We start from the raw sequence: 21,987 nt of genomic DNA on the forward strand, positions 1-21,987 counted from the left end.
TTGTGTGTTTCCATGGTCATGTAAGGAATTGGTCAAACGTCATATTTCTTAAAGGAGTTTGGTGTGATTTTTTTCCTGGACATTGCCAGGAGCTTTTGTTCACTTCAGTCTGCTAATGTTTGTTTTTTAACATTTTGTCAATGCTACACAAACACTACGACAGATGATGACTGATAATGTAACGTTAAAGTCGGTCATTAGAATATCTGTAAAGCATAGTGATGCTTGTAGTCCCAGAGTTTCAGTGTGGTGCTCCATATCAGCACTAATGGAAAACCTCTTGTCCAGTCAAATGACTTGGTTAGAACTAACCATTGTTTAGTGTATAATCACCATAAAATAATAATTGGATTTCATTACATTACATTATATTATCTTATATTATATTATATTATATTATATTATACTATATTATGTTTGTTACCTCTTCTATGAAGTCCAGCATTCTACAGTAACCCGGAACGAACAAACTAAACACAAGGGACTTTCGCCTTTTTTAGCGTGGGGTTTAGGCACATGCTCACAGGGAGCATAGCTGGTGTTGTGCCAGAACCTGAGCTGGGCACGCAGGCAAAGTAACCGCTCAGCAGCCTCTATGGACATTAGAGGAGAAAAGTCAGACTGACCAGTGTGATGGCATCTAGGGAGTGATTGCAACCACCTCCCCTCACCCTCTCTTTCTTACTGTGAAGGAGAAACTACAGAGGCCGTGAGACATGAAAGGCCCCGTCTAGAGCCAGTTTTTAGTTTTAGCTTTCTGGACTACTATAGAAACATGGTGGTTCCACATGGCGGACTCCGTGGATGAGGACCCACAGCATCTGTACATATGTAAGGCTCATACTGAGCTCACAAAAACATAAGGATTATTATATTAAAATGATTGTATTGTACACACAAGACAAACACAATTCTGAATTTTATATTTCATTTCTGTCATATTATGTAAACAGAGCCCTCTACATTTTACACACTCGAACTTTGAAATGCATTATGAAGGCAGAGGAGGCAAAACGCGTCGGCGTTAGGACCCGGAGTTCAGCTCTCTGAGGAAGAGGGCGTAGGCTCGGTCAGCCGGTAGAGGAGGAAGGTGTCTCGACTGCCGACTCCGAGCTGCCCGCGCACAACTCGCGAGGTCCTGACAGCAACACGAGCGATGCTAGACAAGGGTCGCGAGGAAACCGAATAAATAGAAACACACCTCGGTCGAGTATCGTCTTGTTTCAAGCAGCGTGTGAACGGAAAGAAGAGAGCATGTCGGTGCTGGCTCTGCAAGAGTACGAATTCGAGAGACAGTTCAACGAGGACGAAGCCATCCGATGGATGCAGGAGAACTGGTAAGGCTAAAACCAAGTGTGACGTTAGCGTCACGTTTTTTTTTCTTCTTTTTTTTTAAATCCCACGTTACAGCAAACGGTTAAAACGCGGTGCGGAAATGTGAAACGGCGGCTGTGATGGCGCACATGCATCAGCCTCCCCTCGCTGGGATTAAATCCTCGTATTATACCGAGCTCTCTGTCATCATTGCCGCTCGTGCTTCACGACATGAACAAATCCACGCAGGCCTTTCGGGGCGCGTGCAGCCCCCGATGCTTTGCCGCTCTCCTCACATCGCTGTCTCATTGTGCATCTCATAACGAGGGGGGGGGGATTTGTCCTTGATTTTCCTGGGATTTATTCTCCCGGCATCAGTTACCGCGATACTATTGTACATCCACAGCTGCCTCATTCATTTACACGCTGTCATTGGCCCAGTAGCACATTGAACCAAAGCCTTGCCCGAGGCTGGTTAACTGCACCCCCAACCCCCCCTCAGCCATGGCACGGTCTGCCCCTATTAAAGAGCTGCTTGTACCGTTATTTCACTTCCAGTACCATGTTGCAGCTTGCAGACATTTTGAAAAAACAAAAAACCCGGCGGTGTGAGGCGGCATGAGGAAGAAGAGGCTGCTGTAACACTGTTACGAATGTTTGCTTTGCTCTGCTAACTGTTTTTTTTTTTATTATTATTATTTGTTGATCATTTTTTCATGAAGCATTCGGACCACATTATGTCAAAATGGGAGGCGGGCCTTCATAAAACAAATATTACATTAGCTGTCAAAATGAGATGACACAGAAAAAAATGTGTCTGATTTGGTTAAAGACATAGTTCAGAAATGCAGTACTTTCTTTTTCTGAGACTAATAAATGCATTACGACAGACCATATTCAAGTATTTGGTGTCTAAGGTGTCAAATAGTGATATAATATAATTATGATCTCATAGCAAGTGCTCTAAGCAGACAGGGGTGAGGCCTTTTTCCAGGCTTTGTCTGTGGGGAGGCTCACGGTCTGATTTATTTAAAAGAAATGGAAAAACGAGACAAGTGGCCACCACAGGCCTGCAGAGTCCAAGGTGATGCATTCATTAAAGTATGCATGATGATAAATCCACATAGTATTTATGGGGACTGATTAACTTGTTTAATTACTACACAAGCCCCTAAAGCTGCAGTGTTTCATGAGTCCTTCTTGCAGGACCATGACTTAAGAAAACAACTCATTTAAGACCTTTCAGTGTTTGCCCAGGGCAGTGTCTGCAAGGCATTACACAAACCGTAACACTATCTTCGACTGATATTTCACTCGTACTACTGGGGTTGAGTAAATATTGCTTTATGATTATGTGCGTTGATGCATTTTGTATGCAGATCTAATCCAAGTACCAATTATGTGAACTCAGCGAAGGGTCGTTATTGTCCAGGTTTGTGCCAGGTTGAGCGAGGAATGGCTGGAAGCAAAACAAACGGAGTCATGCGTAAAAGTTTGCGTAGGGTTCATTAAGCATTCAGAGCAACTGGGTTTGTAAAAAGGCAGCACAGGGTGAGCAGGCTTCTTCTACCGCGTGCAGGGAAGAATCACATTATATTATTTTTACATACAAATTTGAATTGAGCAGTTTTATTTTTATGAGATTAAATCTGTGTGTTTATGTGTGTGTGTGTGAGAGAGAGAGAGAGAGAGAGAGAGAGAGAGAGAGAGAGAGAGACAGAGACAGCATGTGTAGGAGCTGTCCTTACCCTGGTACTGACCACCAGCCAATAACGGTCATCTTCTGATGTCTGCTGACAGAGCATTAGCCAATCACGTCGCAGCTGATCTGTGCTGACTGCTCTCTGCTGCTCCCATAGTGGAGGAAGGCAGACTGGGCCAGCGCACATGGCTGAGAGATGCAACAACCGCACAGAATGGGATTTGATAGGTTGTTTATTACGTTCGTGATGTTTAAGCGCGGCATGTTTTTATGGCTTGAGGGTGAGACAGAGGAAGAAAAAAAGCAAACAGACAATAAACCAGATTGAAGGCAAGTGTCGTGCAAAGTAGAACAAATATGAAGCTGTTGTTTAACGGTTATCCCAGTGGGACACTTGAAAACCAGCTGTAATGGTTTTTTCACCATGCAGTCACATTAATCACAGACTAGCACTCCACACCTTTATTTATTTATTTAGCCGGGGCTAAGGCACCTTCAACGAAGCTCTACTGAAAGTTACAGCAACTAAGCCAAGGTCTATGAGGGGTCACTTAGCACTAGGTTTGGGTGTTCACTTTAAATCTAATCTAATAACATTCAGTTTTTGTTGTAGCTGATCAAAAAAGAAACCAAACATGTTGAGCTTAAAGCATACCTATATTTTCAAGCTGTCTTAAAAAACTATTGTAACAAATGACAGCATATTTTCTGAATGAATGTATTTATTTATTTTATTAACTCATTCCTGAGTGCCGTCACATTGTAAACACCACACTGGCCGAAGTTCAATCAGAACTACTGTTGCGCCCAAATCATTGATGTGACAGCAGGTGATTCACCTCTGACCGCTGAAGAAAAGCGCCAACAGGGGTGAGGCTGGAGTTGCAACATCATTTTATGTCTGAACCAATAGCCCAGCACTGAGAATGGCTGTTAGCACTCCAATGCCGTGCCAGATTTTCCGGCGTATCGGCATGACTGTGTGCTGGATCTCGGACGTGCTGCCATTGACTGCGGAAAAAAAGGAAAGAGTGCGCACCCTTCGGTTCGGCCAGATTTATCTAAACATTTCTCTGAATCCAATAGAAGCGCAGCTTTCATTTTAGGCCTACTAAACCAATCAGAAGTAGGGCGGGGCGGGACTTAGGCTAGGTGTTGACACTCAGGCGCTTCATGTGTCGTTGACAAGTCGAAAGTGAGCATCATTAGCCTGCAGTAACAAGCATTGTAGCCTAACCCACAGGATGGACCGCAGGTTCATGACACTAAAGGTGTCATTATATAGTATAGTATATGTTGAATTTCACTGCATACATTGCCATTTATATGTAACGTTATAAGCCATGTAAGATTTTGAATATGTCACTGTGGAGCCAGAGCTGATCACCAGAGATGGAGGATCTGTGTTGTTAAATGACAAGGATCAAGAAAACAACTCAGACTTCAAAGGTAAGACAAATGTATGATATATTTATTTTTGGACATTTTGTCTGAAATACATCTTTTACATTACTGTAGCTTTGAAGTTGTTAGAAGTGGAAGGTGCATTAACTGTGCTTTAAAGCATCTGTGCATGACCGAGACACGATGACAGGGGTGCAATCAGTTGCACTGGACTGTTTGTAGTACATATCTTAATATCTGCGCTGCACCTGTGCAGATAAAACAATGCATTGTTCAGCCTTGGTAATAACACAAGCTAGGTAGTGGCTGATCTGCATAGATTATCCATTTGAACATGACTATCAGAAGTCATCATCACTTCACGGTGGGTAGCTAGCTGAAATAATCTGGAGACTATTACTACTCCAAATGATATTGTTCCATTTCTATAATCTTTTATTATCACACTGTCAAAAGGGAAGAAACTAGAATTACATAACATACAATCTGATTTGTTAATGAGCTGTTAAATAAGTCCGAAATGTTACTTTTAGGCTTTTAGGTGATGCATGTAAGGTCAGATGTTTGTGTCAAAAGTGTTTATGTCAAAAGTAATGCATGTGTTTGAGTGCAGAGGCTGTGAGAGATGTATGGAGACTGTAAATACACTCTGTATATGTGTCATTGTGTTACAGGGAAGAATGGAGACTGGTACACTGATCCGATGTGCTCAAGACCAGCAGCAGACAGCTCAGCATTGTGAAGCAAGGACAATTAAATAAGTAATTGAAAGAAGATGAGGAAAAGGAAGACGAAGGAGCGGACATGGACCTAGATTCTGTTGTTTAGCAACAACCATTATATAACAAACAGCATAAAAGTACCATGAACACAGTGTAAGAGCCAATATATATGTGCTATACAGTTATAAAACATGCATTTTCAACTGCCAAGTCAAAGTAATGTCATTCTAATAAATTTTGTAAAATGATGAGCGTTCTAAGTAACACAGTAGTTTCTGTATACAGAATTAGAAAGTTAGAAAGAAATCTTTCCTCTACATCAGATGTTGCTGTCGTCAATGCTTTCTTGTTATTTCAGAGGTGTCAGCAGCATCACATAGCACCTAGGACCTGAGAATCAAACTGCAAAGTCGGGTACATTTCTGAACCTGGCTTGTCAGCTGGGTGTTATACGCTCTGTTCATCATAGGAACAAGATCAGGATAAAACAATAGTGTATAGAATTAAAATAGCATGCTTGGCTTATTTCCAAGTTTTGATTTACATATGACATGAACTGTCATTGGATCCTGCAGAATTAAACATAAATGTTCTTATTTGCGTTTCTTCTTATTAATAGTTTAGTACGTTCAGTTACTGAAGATGTATCCAAAATCCACTGATTACATTTAGCTCATACATTTATTCTCCTGTCAAAGCCCACTGTATTGCAGATTTTTACAAATGTAACTGTTATATGTATTGTGATTTATTAGTATGATAGGAAAGAAGTTTTTTTATTATTATTAAATTAAATTAAACATCTAACATGTAAAGTTTGGTGCATATGTCATTTCACTTCAAATTATTCTTGTAATATATAACAGTTTCTAGAATTTCTTTGATAATATTTGGACCGTAGTCCAAATATTCTAGTTCTATCATCTGGCATGTTGCTTTATGAACAGAGACCTATATCAACAGCACAGCTGCTTCACTGCACATCTTGCTGGTGTCATCAGTATAGCACTAATGAGCAGATGAGTATGTTAAGAAGCAATCACAGCAGAATTAAAAGCATATAATTTGAGTGATTGTTCACTTCATAATGCAATTGTAAAAATAATAGTCTGTTGTGTAATATACCATTGAGGATTATGTATGTCAATCAGAGTGATCATTTGCATTGCCTAAGTGCATTTGGGATTTGTGTTTTTCTCCTGTAGTAAACATGTGATGTGATTGTGTGTGATGGCTAAGATCTGCTGCAGTGGCTTCAGAAATGGCCTGCTCTGTATGATGATTGCAGTGTTTTTAAGTGCGGCCTTACGATCCAATTGAGAGCTGTTACCCTCTGTTATACACACATCTTTAACCTGCCGAATCACTCTGTATTCTCACAGACGTCATCAGTCCTTATTATTATTCAGGTTTCTCAAATCTGTGTTCTCCTGTTTGATAGAAGCCTCTGGGGTAGATAGCATCCCTGTGGCGCTCTGCACTTTTGATGGATCTCTGGTGGTTTTGCCTTGGACTGACAGCAAGGGATGCAGAGTCTGGAAACGATGCAGTGAGAATGAACAATGAGATCTTTGCTGTGGTCTGTGTATTCTGTCTGTTAATGTTCATTCTGTCTATTTATAGGACTCAGTAGCTATACTCTTTGCATTTTAAGTACTGTTGTTGTCCCAGAGTCCCATAGTTGTCCCATAGTTTTTTAAACCCTCTTTGAGGGATTTAGGAATGTTGCTTTGTTCTAATGGTGATTCCCATTCAACTTCACTTCAACTTATCATTTGCTTTTTTGCATCAAGTAGGGGTAGAATAGCTCATTGACTAATCTTGACGGTCAGGTTCCAGTTGTACTTGATGAGTTGAGAAGATAAGTCTCTTCCTTCCGAGTCTTGTGTTACAGTCCAAGAGAAGTCTGGCCTAATGTCTCCAAACTGTGAAGTATTGGATGCATGAGACCAATGGATACACCCGTCTTAAATTTGGCATTAGGGTATCATTTCAGTTGTCATCGTTACCCAACTCATTTGCGTTTTTCCTTGTAATGGATTAAGTTAAATGATATTCAGGATAGAGATACATAGTGACTAACATTGATGAGAGACAATAGAATAATACATTTCTAGATGTCAATATTATATAACCTGCTGTTCAAACCACAGTGATTTGAACCAATCAGCAGACCTGCTGGCAGCTACAACATGAGCTACGGGTGTGGTTTAATGCTCTCTGTTGAAAACAACAACGACAGCTGCTAAAGAGGTTAGAGTATGTAGTTGTAGAGTATTTCTTCATTGTAAGAGGCTCAAAGAACAGCACTGAAAGCTTTTCTTGCTGGAAAACTACATGGATGGCATGCTTAGATGGCTTTCACTGTTCTACAGACTGGCTTTGGTAAGCGTTTGACCACGTTATATGGTCTGTTCATCTGATTGGTTGAAGTTTGCCTGTGAGAGATGGTGATAGACAGATGATAGACAGTATTTGGAAGTGCCTGCCCATTTCCAAATGGTTTCCAAGGACAACATCCCAGTCATTGCACTCAGGTTAAGCAGTACCGACGGGTGACTAAGAAAGGATGCATCATTCAAAGCCACAGCATAGAGGATGTGAGAGAGGTAGTTATAGTTAATCAAAAGCCATTTCAAAATATTTATTAAAGAAATTATTTTTCTTCAATAAATAGGTGTCAAATTGGGGTAAGGAGTTCATGGTCAGAGGTTCCTCTTGATGATCACGCTTCTGCCATAACAAGGGCAACGTATGATGATGCTGATCATTTCTGACCATGTTAACCCAGAGTCCACCCCAAGCTTGATGTTTGCTAGGCTGCTCGCCTTCTTGCAGCTGGTGAGGCCCGAGATGAAGATGTGGGCTGGCACCTCAAGAATTGAGGTCTGCCTGGAGTGCTGTGCTCTGGTTTCACTTTCATATTTCCTGAGGTTGTTGAGGAAAAGCTTGGATGCAAACAAAGAAATGAGCAGTTCATTGTACAGTCTATTTTAGTTTGTACACTATAGTAAGATTTTATTGACACCATCAGTTCTGCTTATGGGTCCAATTCTTTATTGATTCTTGATGAGTTTTCAGTGTGAAAAGAAGGTTGGCCTTACACAGGTCTGCAAATGCTTCTTGTTCAGCAGTTGTTTAATTTGGAATCGGTTAGCCTGAGAGCTAGCTGTAGATCTGTCATTATCTAACATGAATGAAATGAGAGAATATTTGTACAGTATTGGTTTTCCTTTACGTTGTCTTTGCCCAAGAAAAAAAGCTAAGCCTGCCTGCGTGGTGCTTATGTTGTTATTATTACACTATATTTACCCTTGAGACATGCCTCTCAGTTGGCACTCACGCATGGAATGGCAAATACATGGCATTCCTGAAATTAAATTCCCATGTCCATGTTGAGTAGAAAGTTATCTCAGCATAATTCTTGTTTGCCACCCTTACTTGAAATTATCATATTACAGACATTACAACTAGCACTGTCATTTCTCTTCATGAAATGAAAGCATGCTTTGGATTTCCTTTCCCAAGTTCAGCAGCATAGACATGAGTTTGACATGAAAACTGCTGCTATCGACAAAAGCTTTGTTGCATAGAATTCCAATGAATAAGACATTTTGGAACCGGTTCTTGATTCCCACAGGTAAAACAAATGTAACCGTTTGTATTTTCAGGCTAAGGAAAACATAAATAAGTATATTAAGTTCCATTTATGCAATTAATAAATAGAGCCAGCTAAATCTGACACATTGGAACTTTAAGGTTTCATTCCCTTTTGTTCTTGCTTTTGACAACTTGTACGCAAGGAAAACCAACTACAATGAGATCGACATGGTTCACATACTGGCCTGTATGCTGTACTGCAAACCTGTGTCTGTGGAACTGGAGGATGACATGCAGCTTTTTAATCTGTGTATGTGTATTTTTTTTTCTCCACCCTGGTAGCACATGTTAGCTTTTCTTAGCATGTCATCACCATCAACTTTCAATCAATGGGATAGCAGGGGTCTGTATGTCTGTGTGTATCCGGTCACTCTTGTGCTTGACAAATTTGGGGAACAGTTTAGTAAAACATTAGTCCGTAGCTCCGACATCCAAGGTCACAAACTCTTTTAAATAACTACTGTTAGGTAACATGGCTTTTTTTTTTTTTTACCACTAGTGCTAATAATTGTCAGTATTGTCAACATTACACAGATACCTGACAGAGACAGACATCTTGATCCTTAAGTGTAGTTACAGATTGTTAAGTAAAATATATATCTTGAATAAAATATGTGCGCAGTACATAGAAGCAATCATGGTGCGTAGTTTTGGTGAAAAATGCATACGTTGTGCTTACACTGCTGAGTGCTTCCTGAAAGCCAGTTGTCTTGCTGCTTAAAATGAGCATGACTCAAGATGTTCTTAAACACTTAACAAGCTGAAATAATTAGCAGTCAAGAAAGGAAAGTCTCTGTCCTGAATAGATGAGTTGCTCCGTGGTGTGGGCCTCCATATATGCACAATGAACTAAACCAAGAGGCTTTTTTAAAAGGCCATACACTAACTAGGTGTGTGTGTGGATTATATCTGGGTGCTTCCTGAATGACAGATTATTCTGCAGTAGCACGGTCTTATTTGCATAGTAGCTCACAGCTCCAGCTACACCTCAGCTCAGTAACTCTGATTGCCTTTCCTCTGTTATAGATACAGACAGCAGTGCCAGGGGATGGAGTTACACCCTGGACTCAACTGAGTTGCATTGTGTGTGTGTGTGTGTGTGTGTGTGTGTGTGTGTGTGTGTTATTGTCCATACAGTTGCAGATGAATTTGTGACACTGTAGGCACACACTTGAGAGACAGTTAGACACTAACTCACTGGCACAGGCATGCAGACTCATCCTCAGACTGCAAATTCAGGATTACATAAGGGGTGAAATCTCTCGGTCCAGCTAATACAGCAGGTTATCCAGCAGCTTTATACAACGCTGTCAGTGGGGGAGGGGAGGGTCTGTGGGATCGTCACCCTTATTACTGTACTATGTAGGTTACATGCAAGTGCATGGAGCACCGTAAAACACAGTATTACTGTACTTTAAGCTGATGTCTGGACCTGCTACTGTACAGTTGTATAGGGGGTCTTTAATCTGTTATCAGAAACAAACAAGCTTGCTAACCAATATATGAAGTACACCCTCATGTCGACATTTGCAGCCGTGGTTTTGTTAGAATTGTAGCAAGGCAGCGATAGAGTTTTGGTGTGTTAGCTTTGAAACTTGACATTCTGTACTCTGTTCTATACTGACAAGAGTAACGCTTTTTTGGTTTCCCTCAGATACTTGGCAAGATCTGGCAAGAGCACAAACTGGGCCAACGCCCAGTGTCTCACACAATTACACATGAGATGAGGACATACCAGAGATGTCTCACCTAGATAACTGAGCAGCTCCTGCATATTTTGGGCTGTGCATAATGATCATGATCTTTTCCTCAAAATAAATAAAATAAAATAAGGAACATCTATCGTGTGATGACAGTACATGTATGTACAGTATATGATTTATGTCAGGACAATCAATTGTCTGTTACAAACAGAAATACAGATGAACCTTTACAGACATTTAAAAAAAAACAACACATGTATAATTTATTCATGCAGTGGATGTGGGGTACCTATCATCATTTTTCCAGTCATTGTTATTTTGAGGAAATCTCAGTCGGAGCAAAGCAGCTAGTTTTCAGCCTTGCAGCAAGCAAATAATCTCTGCTGATTCTGTCACTGCTTCATGCTGATCCTCTCCAAAAGAGCTCTGACGTTGTAGTTTATTTATTTATTTATTTTCTATGCGGCCTCGGCCCGCTGACAAAAAGCACAGTCAAGCCTCTTGCCACACCCCTCTAATATATTGTCCCACATGTAGACATAAGTCAGGATAAGTAGTAGGTTTTTTTTTTTTTTATTACTGCATGAAATGTGATTTCATGGGCTTCTTCAGTGGTGTTGTTTCTTAAAAGAATGGAGTAAAAATTATGCACCTGCCTGACATATTTCTTGATAAATGAAGATCATTTTCTTTACCGTTTAATCTACCATTCATTTCTCATTTTATTAATTAATCATTTGGTCTATAAAACATCAGAAAAATAGTCAAAAGTACCTCGTGCATAATCCCAGAGTCCTTTGTGACATTATCAAATGTTGTTTTTTGTTCACCCTAAGAGTCCAAAACCCAAATTTATCAAGGAGTGTTATTTCAGAAATAAGAATGAAGTCTTCCACCTGTCAGGCAAAGTGGACATGCTGTTAATTATGCATAACTGAATATAATTTGAATGAGGGAGTTCTATAAAAAATCACCCACAGTACAGTTGTCATGAACGGGAAAATTGGCTGTAGAGACCAAAACTATTGTTTGTACCAGGCTGTAAACATGTTTATTTTTGCTGTGAAGTTGGACATTTGAACATGGGGACTTATGGAGATTAAGATCATTCTGTAGCCAGCATCAAGGGGCCGGTCAAGGAACTGCAGTTTTTGGCACTTGTGCATAGGCTTTACTTCACAGCCATGGAGGTTGCCACTTGGTCTTGGCTCTAAAGTTGGTGTTTGTTCACCTTTTTGTTGAATACTTGGTATGGATCAGATGTGATCTTTTCTGCCCCACAGATAGTCATATGCAGTGCAGCTTGTAGTAGAACATCCCGTTTGAAGTGATATTTTTGGCTGAATCTGAACACTTGAAGGTCAGGAGTAGAGCTGTAGAGGCACCGGGGAGCATGACGGGATGATGTGAATTCACACTGAAGTCTCAAATAGATTCCTGTAACTGCAGACAAGGCTTGGCTGCAGATGGCACTTCAGACCCTTTGCAAAGACAACAGCAGCACCTCCTCTACCACCAACTTGTCAGCTTTGACCATGCCCTTGGGCTTTCTTTGTCCCTTGTTATATTTTCTGACAGCAGTGTAATCCATCTTCTAAACATGCTGCAGTAGGCCACGCCATCTTACACTTTGCCTTGTCTACTCGTATGATGATAATCAAACTGTCCTCCAAATACCTTTGTGTGTGGCCTGGAAAAAAATGCACTGTAACAATCATGGGGATAGTTTTCTATATCAGTAGTCCATGCCCTGATATTTCATTTCATGTTCAGCCAGTTGATATTTGTTATATTGTAATTTCAAATCAGTCGTTTGTTTTTTTGTTTTTATACTCCCTGCAGCTAATGTTTGTCTTACAAGTGGTGCCATAGTTAACACAGATATCCAAAGTCACCTTTGTGCACAGATACAAGATGAGAAATGAAGCTGCAATGAGAGTAATTATGAGCCTATAATCATAATCAAGTACATGAGCTTCTAAAATAATAATAATATTATAAATAGTCTTGACCAATTTTTATGAGCAGGTATTGTTTCCTCATTGTTATGTAAATGAATTATTTTAGTAAAACGAGGTAGGTTAGGGTGTGATTGGTTCAGCTTAAAGTCAGTTGATTATGTAATCTATAACTAGTCAATCAAAACTAATAATTATCTAATATTATTTTCTATTCATGAATTATTGTTTTCAATTCAGTCAATTCCTTGTAGAATATCAGATGTGCTCAATGGATTAATGTCTTCAAACTGTTTATTTTGTCCAAACAACCCATAAAAAGTCAGAAGTATTAAAGTCAGAGTGATTTCAAATTTAGCAGAACAAGCAAGTCATTGAGCCCAAAAAGCTGAGAGCATCATGTTTTGGACTGTTACATAATAAATGACTGTAGTGAGTCTACAGTGTGCAGCTTTTAGCTGAAGAAGGACAGTAATAATATCACTGATACGACAAACTCTATGTAAACAGAGTACACTGGAACGAGGCTGTAGCAGCAAAACTGCTGCGTGGATTGAATTTAGTGAGTGTGTTTTAGTGCTAAAGAATGTGTTTTTCCTTCTTTCACAAGTCTTCATTTAAATGCTGAATCCATTTAATTGGACATGGTTTGTCCTTGAGACACTGCACAGTAAATGCATGTCATACATGCACAGGGTATCATTAGATGTGAAACATGCAGTGCACACTGCAGAACTGCAGCTTAGTCCATATATCACTCTGACCTTTGACCTTCCAGCTTGGACAGCGGTTCAGTGAAGGGCAGTGCTGAGATTGCTCCTTTACGATCCTCCCAGCCTTACCACAGCATGTAGGCCACTGTCTTTTCTGTGTTGCTTTGTTCTCCCCTCCTTCGTGTGTAGCCGAGAAACAGTGATGTCATTCTGCAGTCCGACCCTGTTGTCATTCTGTGAAAGCAGCTCCTTTTGACTTTGACTGGACTGCTTTGTCCTTTGTTCTGTGGAGGTGGCCTAAATGGGTTCTGCGGGGCGTCCTGCAAGAACAGAAAGGTGGCATCCTTCATTCTCCAAATACCGACGCACAATGAAGCCCATTATTTCACACGACTCGCACTGTCTCTGCTCTTTTGTTCCAGTGTTTATTGACTCGTGTGATTGGTTACTGTTGTGACAGCAGAAGTTTCAGCCTGACATTCTGAACATCATTTTTCTTCCAAGTAAAGGTGGAGAAAGAATGTGAGTGGATTCGCTATATTTGACATGTTCTGAAAACACAGGCGGGAAGCAGAGAAGCCAGGCTGCAGGATTAGTATCCACAGCCACAACAACATAACAAACCAGGAACCTCACACTGGATAAAAGTTTCTGTGACATAAAACACTGCAACTGCTTGCATGATAATGAAATGAAATTTTTTTTGAAGTGGTTCAGCAAAATGCACACGTTCCTGTCTTTCTTGCCTAGCTACACACCTGATCAGCAAAACTAAGAGCAGTTGCCGTTGCTATGCCCTGCTGAGGCTGCGAAACAGAACAGGATGGATTACTTGTAAACAGGTTGCATATGTGACAGCTCAGTGAGAAATGTTTGTGTTTGTAGTGAGAGTTGTAGTAAGAGAGATCATTTGACCAGTGTAGTAGTGTGCTATTGTACTGTATATCACAAAGACATTTGACCTTGAATAGATAGATTTTTTTTTCTGAAGTAACTTACATGCTCCAATGTTCAAAAGGCACAATTCTCCTCACACTGGCCATTGGTGCCACCCCTCTGTTCACCCCTCTGCTGGGTGCTAATCAGAGTTACATAATGTTGCCAAGCAGACAAATTCTGTAGTTTAAAGTAGTCTGTAGTTTCTTTTCCACGTAGGTATATTGTTCCCTTCGGCTCATGTCTCTTCATTAAAGTTACATACAGCTGCAGCACGCACACATACTGACTAGGATCACAGAGCAAACCAGGCTAGTGTATAAGAATAAAGCTAAGGCTAGCTGAACTAACGATGCAGGTATAAAGTTCAGTTTTCTCTTGACTGTCCCTCAGTATTAGTCCATCATCACCCCAGCCAGTCAGCCACATTACAACAACATGCCCAACATGCTGGCACCAAGGCTGAAGCTATAAAATTAACAATTTAACAGCAAAAGTGACAGCTTCCAAGTGCGACAGCCGGGATCGATCCGTCCTTGAGCTTGAACTTTTGCCTCATCCCTTCCACATTGAAATTACAATGGCAGCTGGGTTCCATTGGGCAAGCGCCTAGCTAGGTCACCTAGTTGGAGGCGGTGCTGCCTTATATCATGAAATACAGAAGTAATGGAAGAAAAGTCTGGAATACATACTAGGCATGTCAGGAGCAGTGTCGTGTGTAGAAGACAGTAACTCCCCTTGGCACGGACTTTTTACTTGACCTTTGTATAACACGATATCAGACACTCAAGGCTTAATTAGAATAATTCATTTCAATCCCCTCCTCTGAGTCATTTAGTGATTAATTTCAACATCATGTTGTTGTTGTCTTTGTATAACCTCCAAACAACATTGAATTGGAACATGACTCCTTGGGCTTGTTTTACGCAACTCACCATCCCCAGAGCTACTGGTCCCTGAGCTCCCAGAATGCCTCTGCGCTCCTGCGCGCTGTCCTCTGAGAGCAAACCTGATGTTTTTTTTATCTCGTTGGTTGGTATCCAAGGGTGTTTCTACAGCACCAGCACACAGTCACACACATGGCTCTGGCCACACCTGCATCCTTACCTTCCTAACTTTTTTCTCCCTAACTTCTTTTTTTGGCTAATGCTGCTTCCTCTGCTCCCCGTCCAACAGACCGAATTGGGCAAAGCCGCTCTAGTTTTAGGCAGCATGCTCCAATTTTCTGTTGGACCGACTCAGCATCCAGTCTGTCAAGTCAGACCACCTGCGCTTTGTACTTGTGCTGAGGACTGGGAAATGCTTTTCTTTACATTTGGCCGGGCCAAGTGGTGTTGCAGCATAAATCCTCCACTTCATGTGGCGCAGTAGTGATCTCTGACAAGTCAATCAAGGCAAACAGGAATCACAGGATGGTGGGAGTCGGACCTGAATAGAAGCAATAACTGTAAACTGAAAGCTAAGCAATTAGTGACAGTTGGTGGACTCAAATCATTAAATCATTAGCTCGCATATTGCTTGTTAAGTCTGTACGACCATTGATTGCATTCTGTACACAGTATTTTGTATGTTGTTGCTTAGCTGGAAGAGGAACATGTTTGATGGTCTGAATTTACATTCAAGCCTATAAATTTGGGGTTTGAATGGACAAAAAGGTGCTCACTACTCCTTTATTAACCACTGTCAAAACACTTTTATAGAGGAAAAGTACATAAGGTGTGCATGGGCCAGCGAACGCAATGTTTATGATGAAGAATATATTTGTGGCTTTTATATATTCATCTACTATTTTTGTTACATTTCTTATATTTTGTCTTGGTGACTCACATTTGTTGCAGTAGGTGTGTCCCCCATTATTGTGTTTCAATGAATATTGAGCCGAGCGTTGCTGAAAACGACCAAACACAATCGGCCTGTTAACGTGCGAGTGAAGACAATGAAAAGCTGAGAAAAGGTCGGTGCTGATCTCTTTGCTTCTTTTGTGTCTGCAGGAAGAAGTCCTTTCTCTTCGCTGCACTCTACGCTGCCTTTATCCTCGGAGGCCGCCATGTCATGAAACAAAGGGAGAAGTTTGAGCTGAGGAAACCGCTGGTGCTATGGTCGCTCACACTTGCTGTATTCAGGTGAGACAGCTGTAACATTTCAATGGTAGCAGATAAATATCATTTTTCAAACAAACTTTAGTGGCCTCATACTGGTCCTGTTTCTGCTGTTTTCTTAGACTTAGTAATTGGTCATTGTGGGGAATAACTTAGACCTGCTTATTGCATCTTGAATTTGTTTTATTTCATATTTTTGGTTTTATGTTGGACTAAATAAAATGTGTAATAATTACTTCTACAAATCAAGTCAAGCAGATAACAGAGCCATGGAATTTCTTTTAAGTTTCAGAGTGTAATACCACCAATACGGACAGCTGTACACATGTATCTGTTCTGATTACATTACTTATGATCAAAAACTAACTAACAGCCAAACATGAAGCAAGTTCAGCGACACAAGACACAACAGCCAGCTGATGTTACTGACTAGTCCAACAGGAACAAGCCCGGCTTGTTGGCTCTCGCCAACAACTGAAAGTCAGTTCCAGATTTACTCTTGTCCAGAGGCCTTTTGCTCGGTCACTCTGCTTTTGTCTTATTACAGTAGCTTCCTCTGCCAGTGTCAGAGGTTTGATCTTTGCATGCACCCATTAGCAATGCCTATAGAAGTTGCTATGTCCAGTTACATTGCCCGTTCACCCAGCTCTGGTTCTGACACAACACCAGTTGTTGGTGTGTGACTTATCATCAAAGCTGCAGCTGACACATCACATAAAGTTACAGCCATGAAATAAGAGCTTGTTTTTGTCCACTCCAGTGATTTCTTCTGTGTGTTTTCTCTCTGTCCTTGTAGTATATTTGGTGCCATCCGTACTGGGAGTTACATGACGTACATCCTGATGACAAAAGGGCTTAAACAGTCAGTTTGTGACCAGAGCTTTTACAACGGGCCTGTCAGCAAGTTCTGGGCATATGCCTTTGTACTTAGTAAAGCACCAGAACTGGGTAAGTCAAGACCTCTTTATGACACGTCTTATATTGTCCTTGTACTGGGTATTATATATGAAGTGGAAGAACAGGCTGCCATATCACGATTTGTTCTGGATTCATTGTCAATGTTGTGCACGAGGCTGGTGCTCTTTACTGCTTTGGACAGTAAAGGCCGCATTCAGACAGGATCCGGCACTGTGGCCAAAACACAGTTTTTTCCATTTATCCGAGTGGTGGTCATCAGTTTTGGCCGCCACAGTGGTGATGCAGATCCAACTTTTGGAAAAATGCAGCCCAACGTCACGCTACAGCCACTAATCAAATGCTGAGACCAGCCAAACCCTCAAAATTCAGCCTGAAGTGTCTTTGAAACAGACTATCCAGGTGGATTCACAGACTAAACACTCTACCTGCTGTGTTCTGGCTTTGTTTATTTCATGTACCCAGCTTCTAAATCTGTGTGTGGCTCGCAAAATTGACGCTGCCAAATTGTGACAGGAAGAAGTTTCCGTTGATTTGTATCTGATGGTTCGAGACAGAGAGAGGTAATGACAGCGAGCAAGCACCGGCTTCCATTAAGCCGGTTAATCAGTGAAGTAAAAAGTTATTTCCTGATTGTTTTACAGCCTTTACGTTTAACACAAACACACACACACCCCTGGCAGCCCCGCCCAACCCCCACCCCGTTTCACTGCAGCACCTGATCCTGTCTGAATGCGACTTAAGACTCTCGGTGACTGTTGGTGAACTACAATTACAATCATTCAGCCATAAATCAGTTGTAGTGTAACAAAATGTGGGACTAAACAAATACACATCGAGAAGATACAGTTCCAAGCAGGCCTATAGTGTACTGCTGTACCCAATGTGTAATCTCAAATACAGCCTCACACTGCAGCTGAGTGCTTATGTGTATATATATATATTTTTTTTTAATTTAAGACATCATATTTCTGGTTAAACTTCTTAAAAATGGAAAACTAAAGTCAGTCAGTCAGTTCAGCATTGTGAGCTCATGTTTTCCTTCTGTCTGCATTTACAATAACTATACTAACTATAATACACTTGTCAGTGTTAGCATTATAATGTGTAACGCAGTAAATCCAACTGTCACCAGCAGCCAGTTAAGTTGTTGAAACATTTCGGCGCTGCACTGTGTGCCAGCAGCTTTGTGGTTTCACATAGTTCATTTCTCCAACATTGTCTCCATATTTGAGAGTGACTTGAACGACTGCCAGTGATTTTCAGAGAGGCCATTGTTAATGATGTTGCCTTTCCTCTTGTTCCTGTCCCTTTATTCATTTCTCTATTCCCCTCCTCCCTATCCTTCCTCACTTCCTCTGCAGGTGACACTCTCTTCATCGTCCTGAGGAAACAGAAGCTCATCTTCCTCCACTGGTACCACCACATCACCGTGCTGCTCTACTCCTGGTACTCCTACAAAGACATGGTGGCCGGCGGCGGATGGTTCATGACCATGAACTACTTGGTCCACGCCGTCATGTACTCTTACTACGCCTTGCGAGCGGCCGGCTTCAAGGTGTCGCGCAAGTTCGCCATGTTCATCACACTGACCCAGATCACCCAGATGCTGATGGGCTGTGTGGTCAACTACTTGGTGTACTCGTGGATGCAGCAGGGCCAGGAGTGTCCATCCCACATGCAGAACATTGTGTGGTCCTCCCTCATGTACCTCAGCTACTTTGTGCTCTTTGTTCAGTTCTTCATCGAGGCCTACTTCGGCAAGTCCAAATCATCGGCCGCGGCTGTCACCAAGAAGAGCGAGTAAACGCACGCCACGAGTATGAGAAGAAGGGAGATAATTGGTTGGAAATGGAGAGCAGGGACCAGTGACTTAAGAGAATTCGTTAGGGTTTGGTAAGGGTTGTTGGAATGAAAGATAGATGATGAGGATGAGGATGAAGAGGTGAGTGGGGGGTGGGGTGGGGTGGGATGGGGTCGAGAGAGATGGCTGCTGTTTGTGCTTGAGCATTACAATTAATGTGCAGATCTAAAAGGCCTCAGTGGAGGTCTCTGCTGAGGAAGCAGCGCCGCCACGATCAGAAGCCATCACGAGTTGTCTGCCTGAAGTTTAAAAAGCCCCTTTTAAAATCTAGAATATAACAACAAGGACGAAATCACCACATTAAAACAAATGCATCTGCCACAAGCATATGTTTACCTGATTAAAAAAAAGATTAAGATTTTAAAAAAAGAAGAAATTAACCGTACATATGAAGATGGATGGAGTCGGCGGCACCTTAAGCCATCGGAGTATGTGTTTGTCCGTCTGTCGTCTGTGTTTGTCGTTTTGTTTCGATCTGTCAAAGAAAAAAACTTTGAGACACTGGTGTGTGTGTCTGTGTCTGTGTGCGTGTGTGTGTGTGTGTGTGTGCGTGAAGCGGCAGAGCGTTGGCGGGGTTGATGCGGACTGACGGGGTGAACGGCACTGTATCTTCTGTGTCTTAACATTGCAAAATGTGATATTTTCTCAGGTCTTATAGGTTATCTTTTTTCTTAATATAATATGCATATCAAGACAACGTAGACATGTTTAACATCAGCACCGGTTTACAGTATGGCTACAATTCATCCAGTTGAAAAACAAAACAAAACAAAACAAAACAAAAAAAGAAAAGTATGAATGAAGCTGATTGGACTGACTGACTCGGATGATCACACTGCTCCTGGGCATGATGGGAAACAGATGCTGACAGTGCCCTGCTTCACCACTTGTCATGAACTTGCAGAAGTTGCCGACCACACTTGGAAAATGACTTGCCATTGATTTCCAAACGCTTCTCTGTGTCGAAGGGTCCCTACCAGTGAAGAAGACGTGTATGTTGGACACTGAAGGCTTTAAATGGAGGACAAACATATTTATGTTTAGCAAAAAGAAAAAAAAAAAGAAAAAATCAAAACATGCAAATTGTTCAAATCTGCTGTGTTGACTTTAAAAAATAGTATGTATCCTTAATGGTGTCTGTTGTGCTATTGTGCATTTGCACTGTATCAATGTCAAAAACAATTGTTGCTGAAAAACGTAACGTATGAACAAAGAGTGCAAAAATGTGACTGTGCTGTTTCTTTTTTTGTCTCGGCTGTGACATGTTGGCACTGCACGTACTTCATCCTGTTTTGTTGCTGAACCTGTGAAGCCATTCTAGGGGCTATATGACAGATTATTACAATATTCAGAAAGCCTAGAGGGTGATTATCTCTTCCAGATATTCAGTATATCTGTTCAGCTGTGTACACGAGCAGACCTGAGTCACTGGATTCAGTGTCACCGGTGGATAAAATTGGCCGTGGACAGGTATAAACAGCATACGTGACTTGAGTAATTAAGCTAACTGACTTAACTGAATTACCTAACTTCCACAGTAACTGCTGGACCTGACACGCACTGTACCGGGCCTCCCATAACAGGTGTATCTGTGCAATAAAGCTTAATAACTGAGACAAAATGCATTTGTGCAAAAATATCTAAAAAAAATATACGGACAGATCTTTAACTTTGAGTAGCGACACATTTTTTTATTTATTTTTTTAACCTTGATCGTCTGACAGAAATGCCATATTGTATGTGTTAATGACACCACATAGTAAAGGCAGAATTGTTCTTCAAACACATGCAGGGTGTAAAATGGCACCTCAGACAGAGCAGCATCCTGTTTGATGGTTAAAGCAGTAGAATACATTCCAGATGGTCGTGTTTGATTCTACTACAGCCAGAGCCTGGAAACCAGACTAATCTGCTGAGCTCATGTTTCATTTGCGTTGACAGATGCCAGGTTACTATAGCCACTCACGCTGAGTGAAAATGTACTCGAATAATATAGGTCAATTTATATGTGTATGTGAAGGGTTAGTTTCATTTATTCCCTTGTCTTCAAAACATGGTAGCCAAAGCTGATCATCTCCTCTCACCTCATGTGCAACAACAAAAATATGAAATCATTTTAATTCATGTTTATACGAATGCTGCGGGTCCTCTTCCACAGAGTCCGCCATGTTTCTACAGTAGCCCACAAAGGATAAACTAAACACTGGGGCCTTTAGTTTTTTTATGGCCACTGTAGTTTCTCCTTCATGCTGAGAAAGAGATGGTGAGGGGCGGTGGTTGCACTCAGCAAGTACACCCTTGGATGCCATTGAATCCTACACACTGGTCCTGTAGTATTTCACGGCAGACAGGATATTTCTGGTCCGCTGGATGGAATCTGAATCTTCAAAGCCTGAGGTAAGTGCTCGCTGACAGCCTGCAAGGTTTTTCAAAGGCTAAAACTCAGCTAGTTAGTTAGTTAGATAGTTTTGTGGCAACATGTACCTGTACAAATGAATTTCTGACTTATTGCTACAGATATCTAAGCATGATCAACTGTATGTAGGTTATTTGTTGTTTAAAATGTCCCCCTCACCTTATATGAGCTTTCCTCATATCATAAAATCACACATATCACACAGGGTATGTGATATGTCATGAAATGTACTGTAGATTTAAACAAGCAGCCTCGGTGGACCATTTTCAGGGCACACACTGCACTGCACTGCTCCTTTCGAGTGTTGAGCCAATGAGACTTTCACAATGACAGGAAGCTCTGGAAGTGGCGAACATAAATGGAATGCGACCATTTTTAATGACTAGTTAACCTGTGCTTTTCCTGCTATGACAGGTCAAAATGTCTCTGTAGGTGTTTGGGTCTGTCGTGGGGATGGAAGACCTCCATGAACTCTAATGGTAACTCTAGTGTTACCGATTATTTTATTATACTGAGACGTGTATTCTGAACTACAAGTAGATAATTTTAAATGTGTGTTGTATGTTTAATATATCATCATC

General features: G+C 41.2%; 1 protein-coding gene across 1 annotated transcript; it reads left to right on the plus strand.

Annotated features, from left to right (window-relative positions):
* The first annotated feature begins 1,043 nt into the window (after window positions 1-1,043).
* On the plus strand, window positions 1,044-20,219 carry elovl6 (ELOVL fatty acid elongase 6). The gene is made up of 4 exons (XM_010729493.3): window positions 1,044-1,337; window positions 16,104-16,235; window positions 17,008-17,159; window positions 18,491-20,219. The coding sequence occupies exons 1-4, from the start codon at window positions 1,255-1,257 to the stop codon at window positions 18,931-18,933; spliced, it is 810 nt and encodes a 269-aa protein (XP_010727795.1). The 5' UTR covers window positions 1,044-1,254; the 3' UTR covers window positions 18,934-20,219.
* Window positions 20,220-21,987: the final 1,768 nt, after the last annotated feature.

The sequence above is a fragment of the Larimichthys crocea genome, chromosome I (genome assembly GCF_000972845.2).
Source record: "Larimichthys crocea isolate SSNF chromosome I, L_crocea_2.0, whole genome shotgun sequence".
NCBI classification, from domain to species: domain Eukaryota; kingdom Metazoa; phylum Chordata; class Actinopteri; family Sciaenidae; genus Larimichthys; species Larimichthys crocea.

Coding starts and splice junctions, on each gene's coding strand:
- elovl6 (XM_010729493.3), top strand. CDS start 1,255: ATGTCGGTGCTGGCTCTGCAAGAGTACGAATTCGAGAGACAGTTCAAC. Junction 1,338..16,103: donor CGATGGATGCAGGAGAACTG/GTAAGGCTAAAA, acceptor TTGTGTCTGCAG/GAAGAAGTCCTTTCTCTTCG. Junction 17,160..18,490: donor TAGTAAAGCACCAGAACTGG/GTAAGTCAAGAC, acceptor CTTCCTCTGCAG/GTGACACTCTCTTCATCGTC.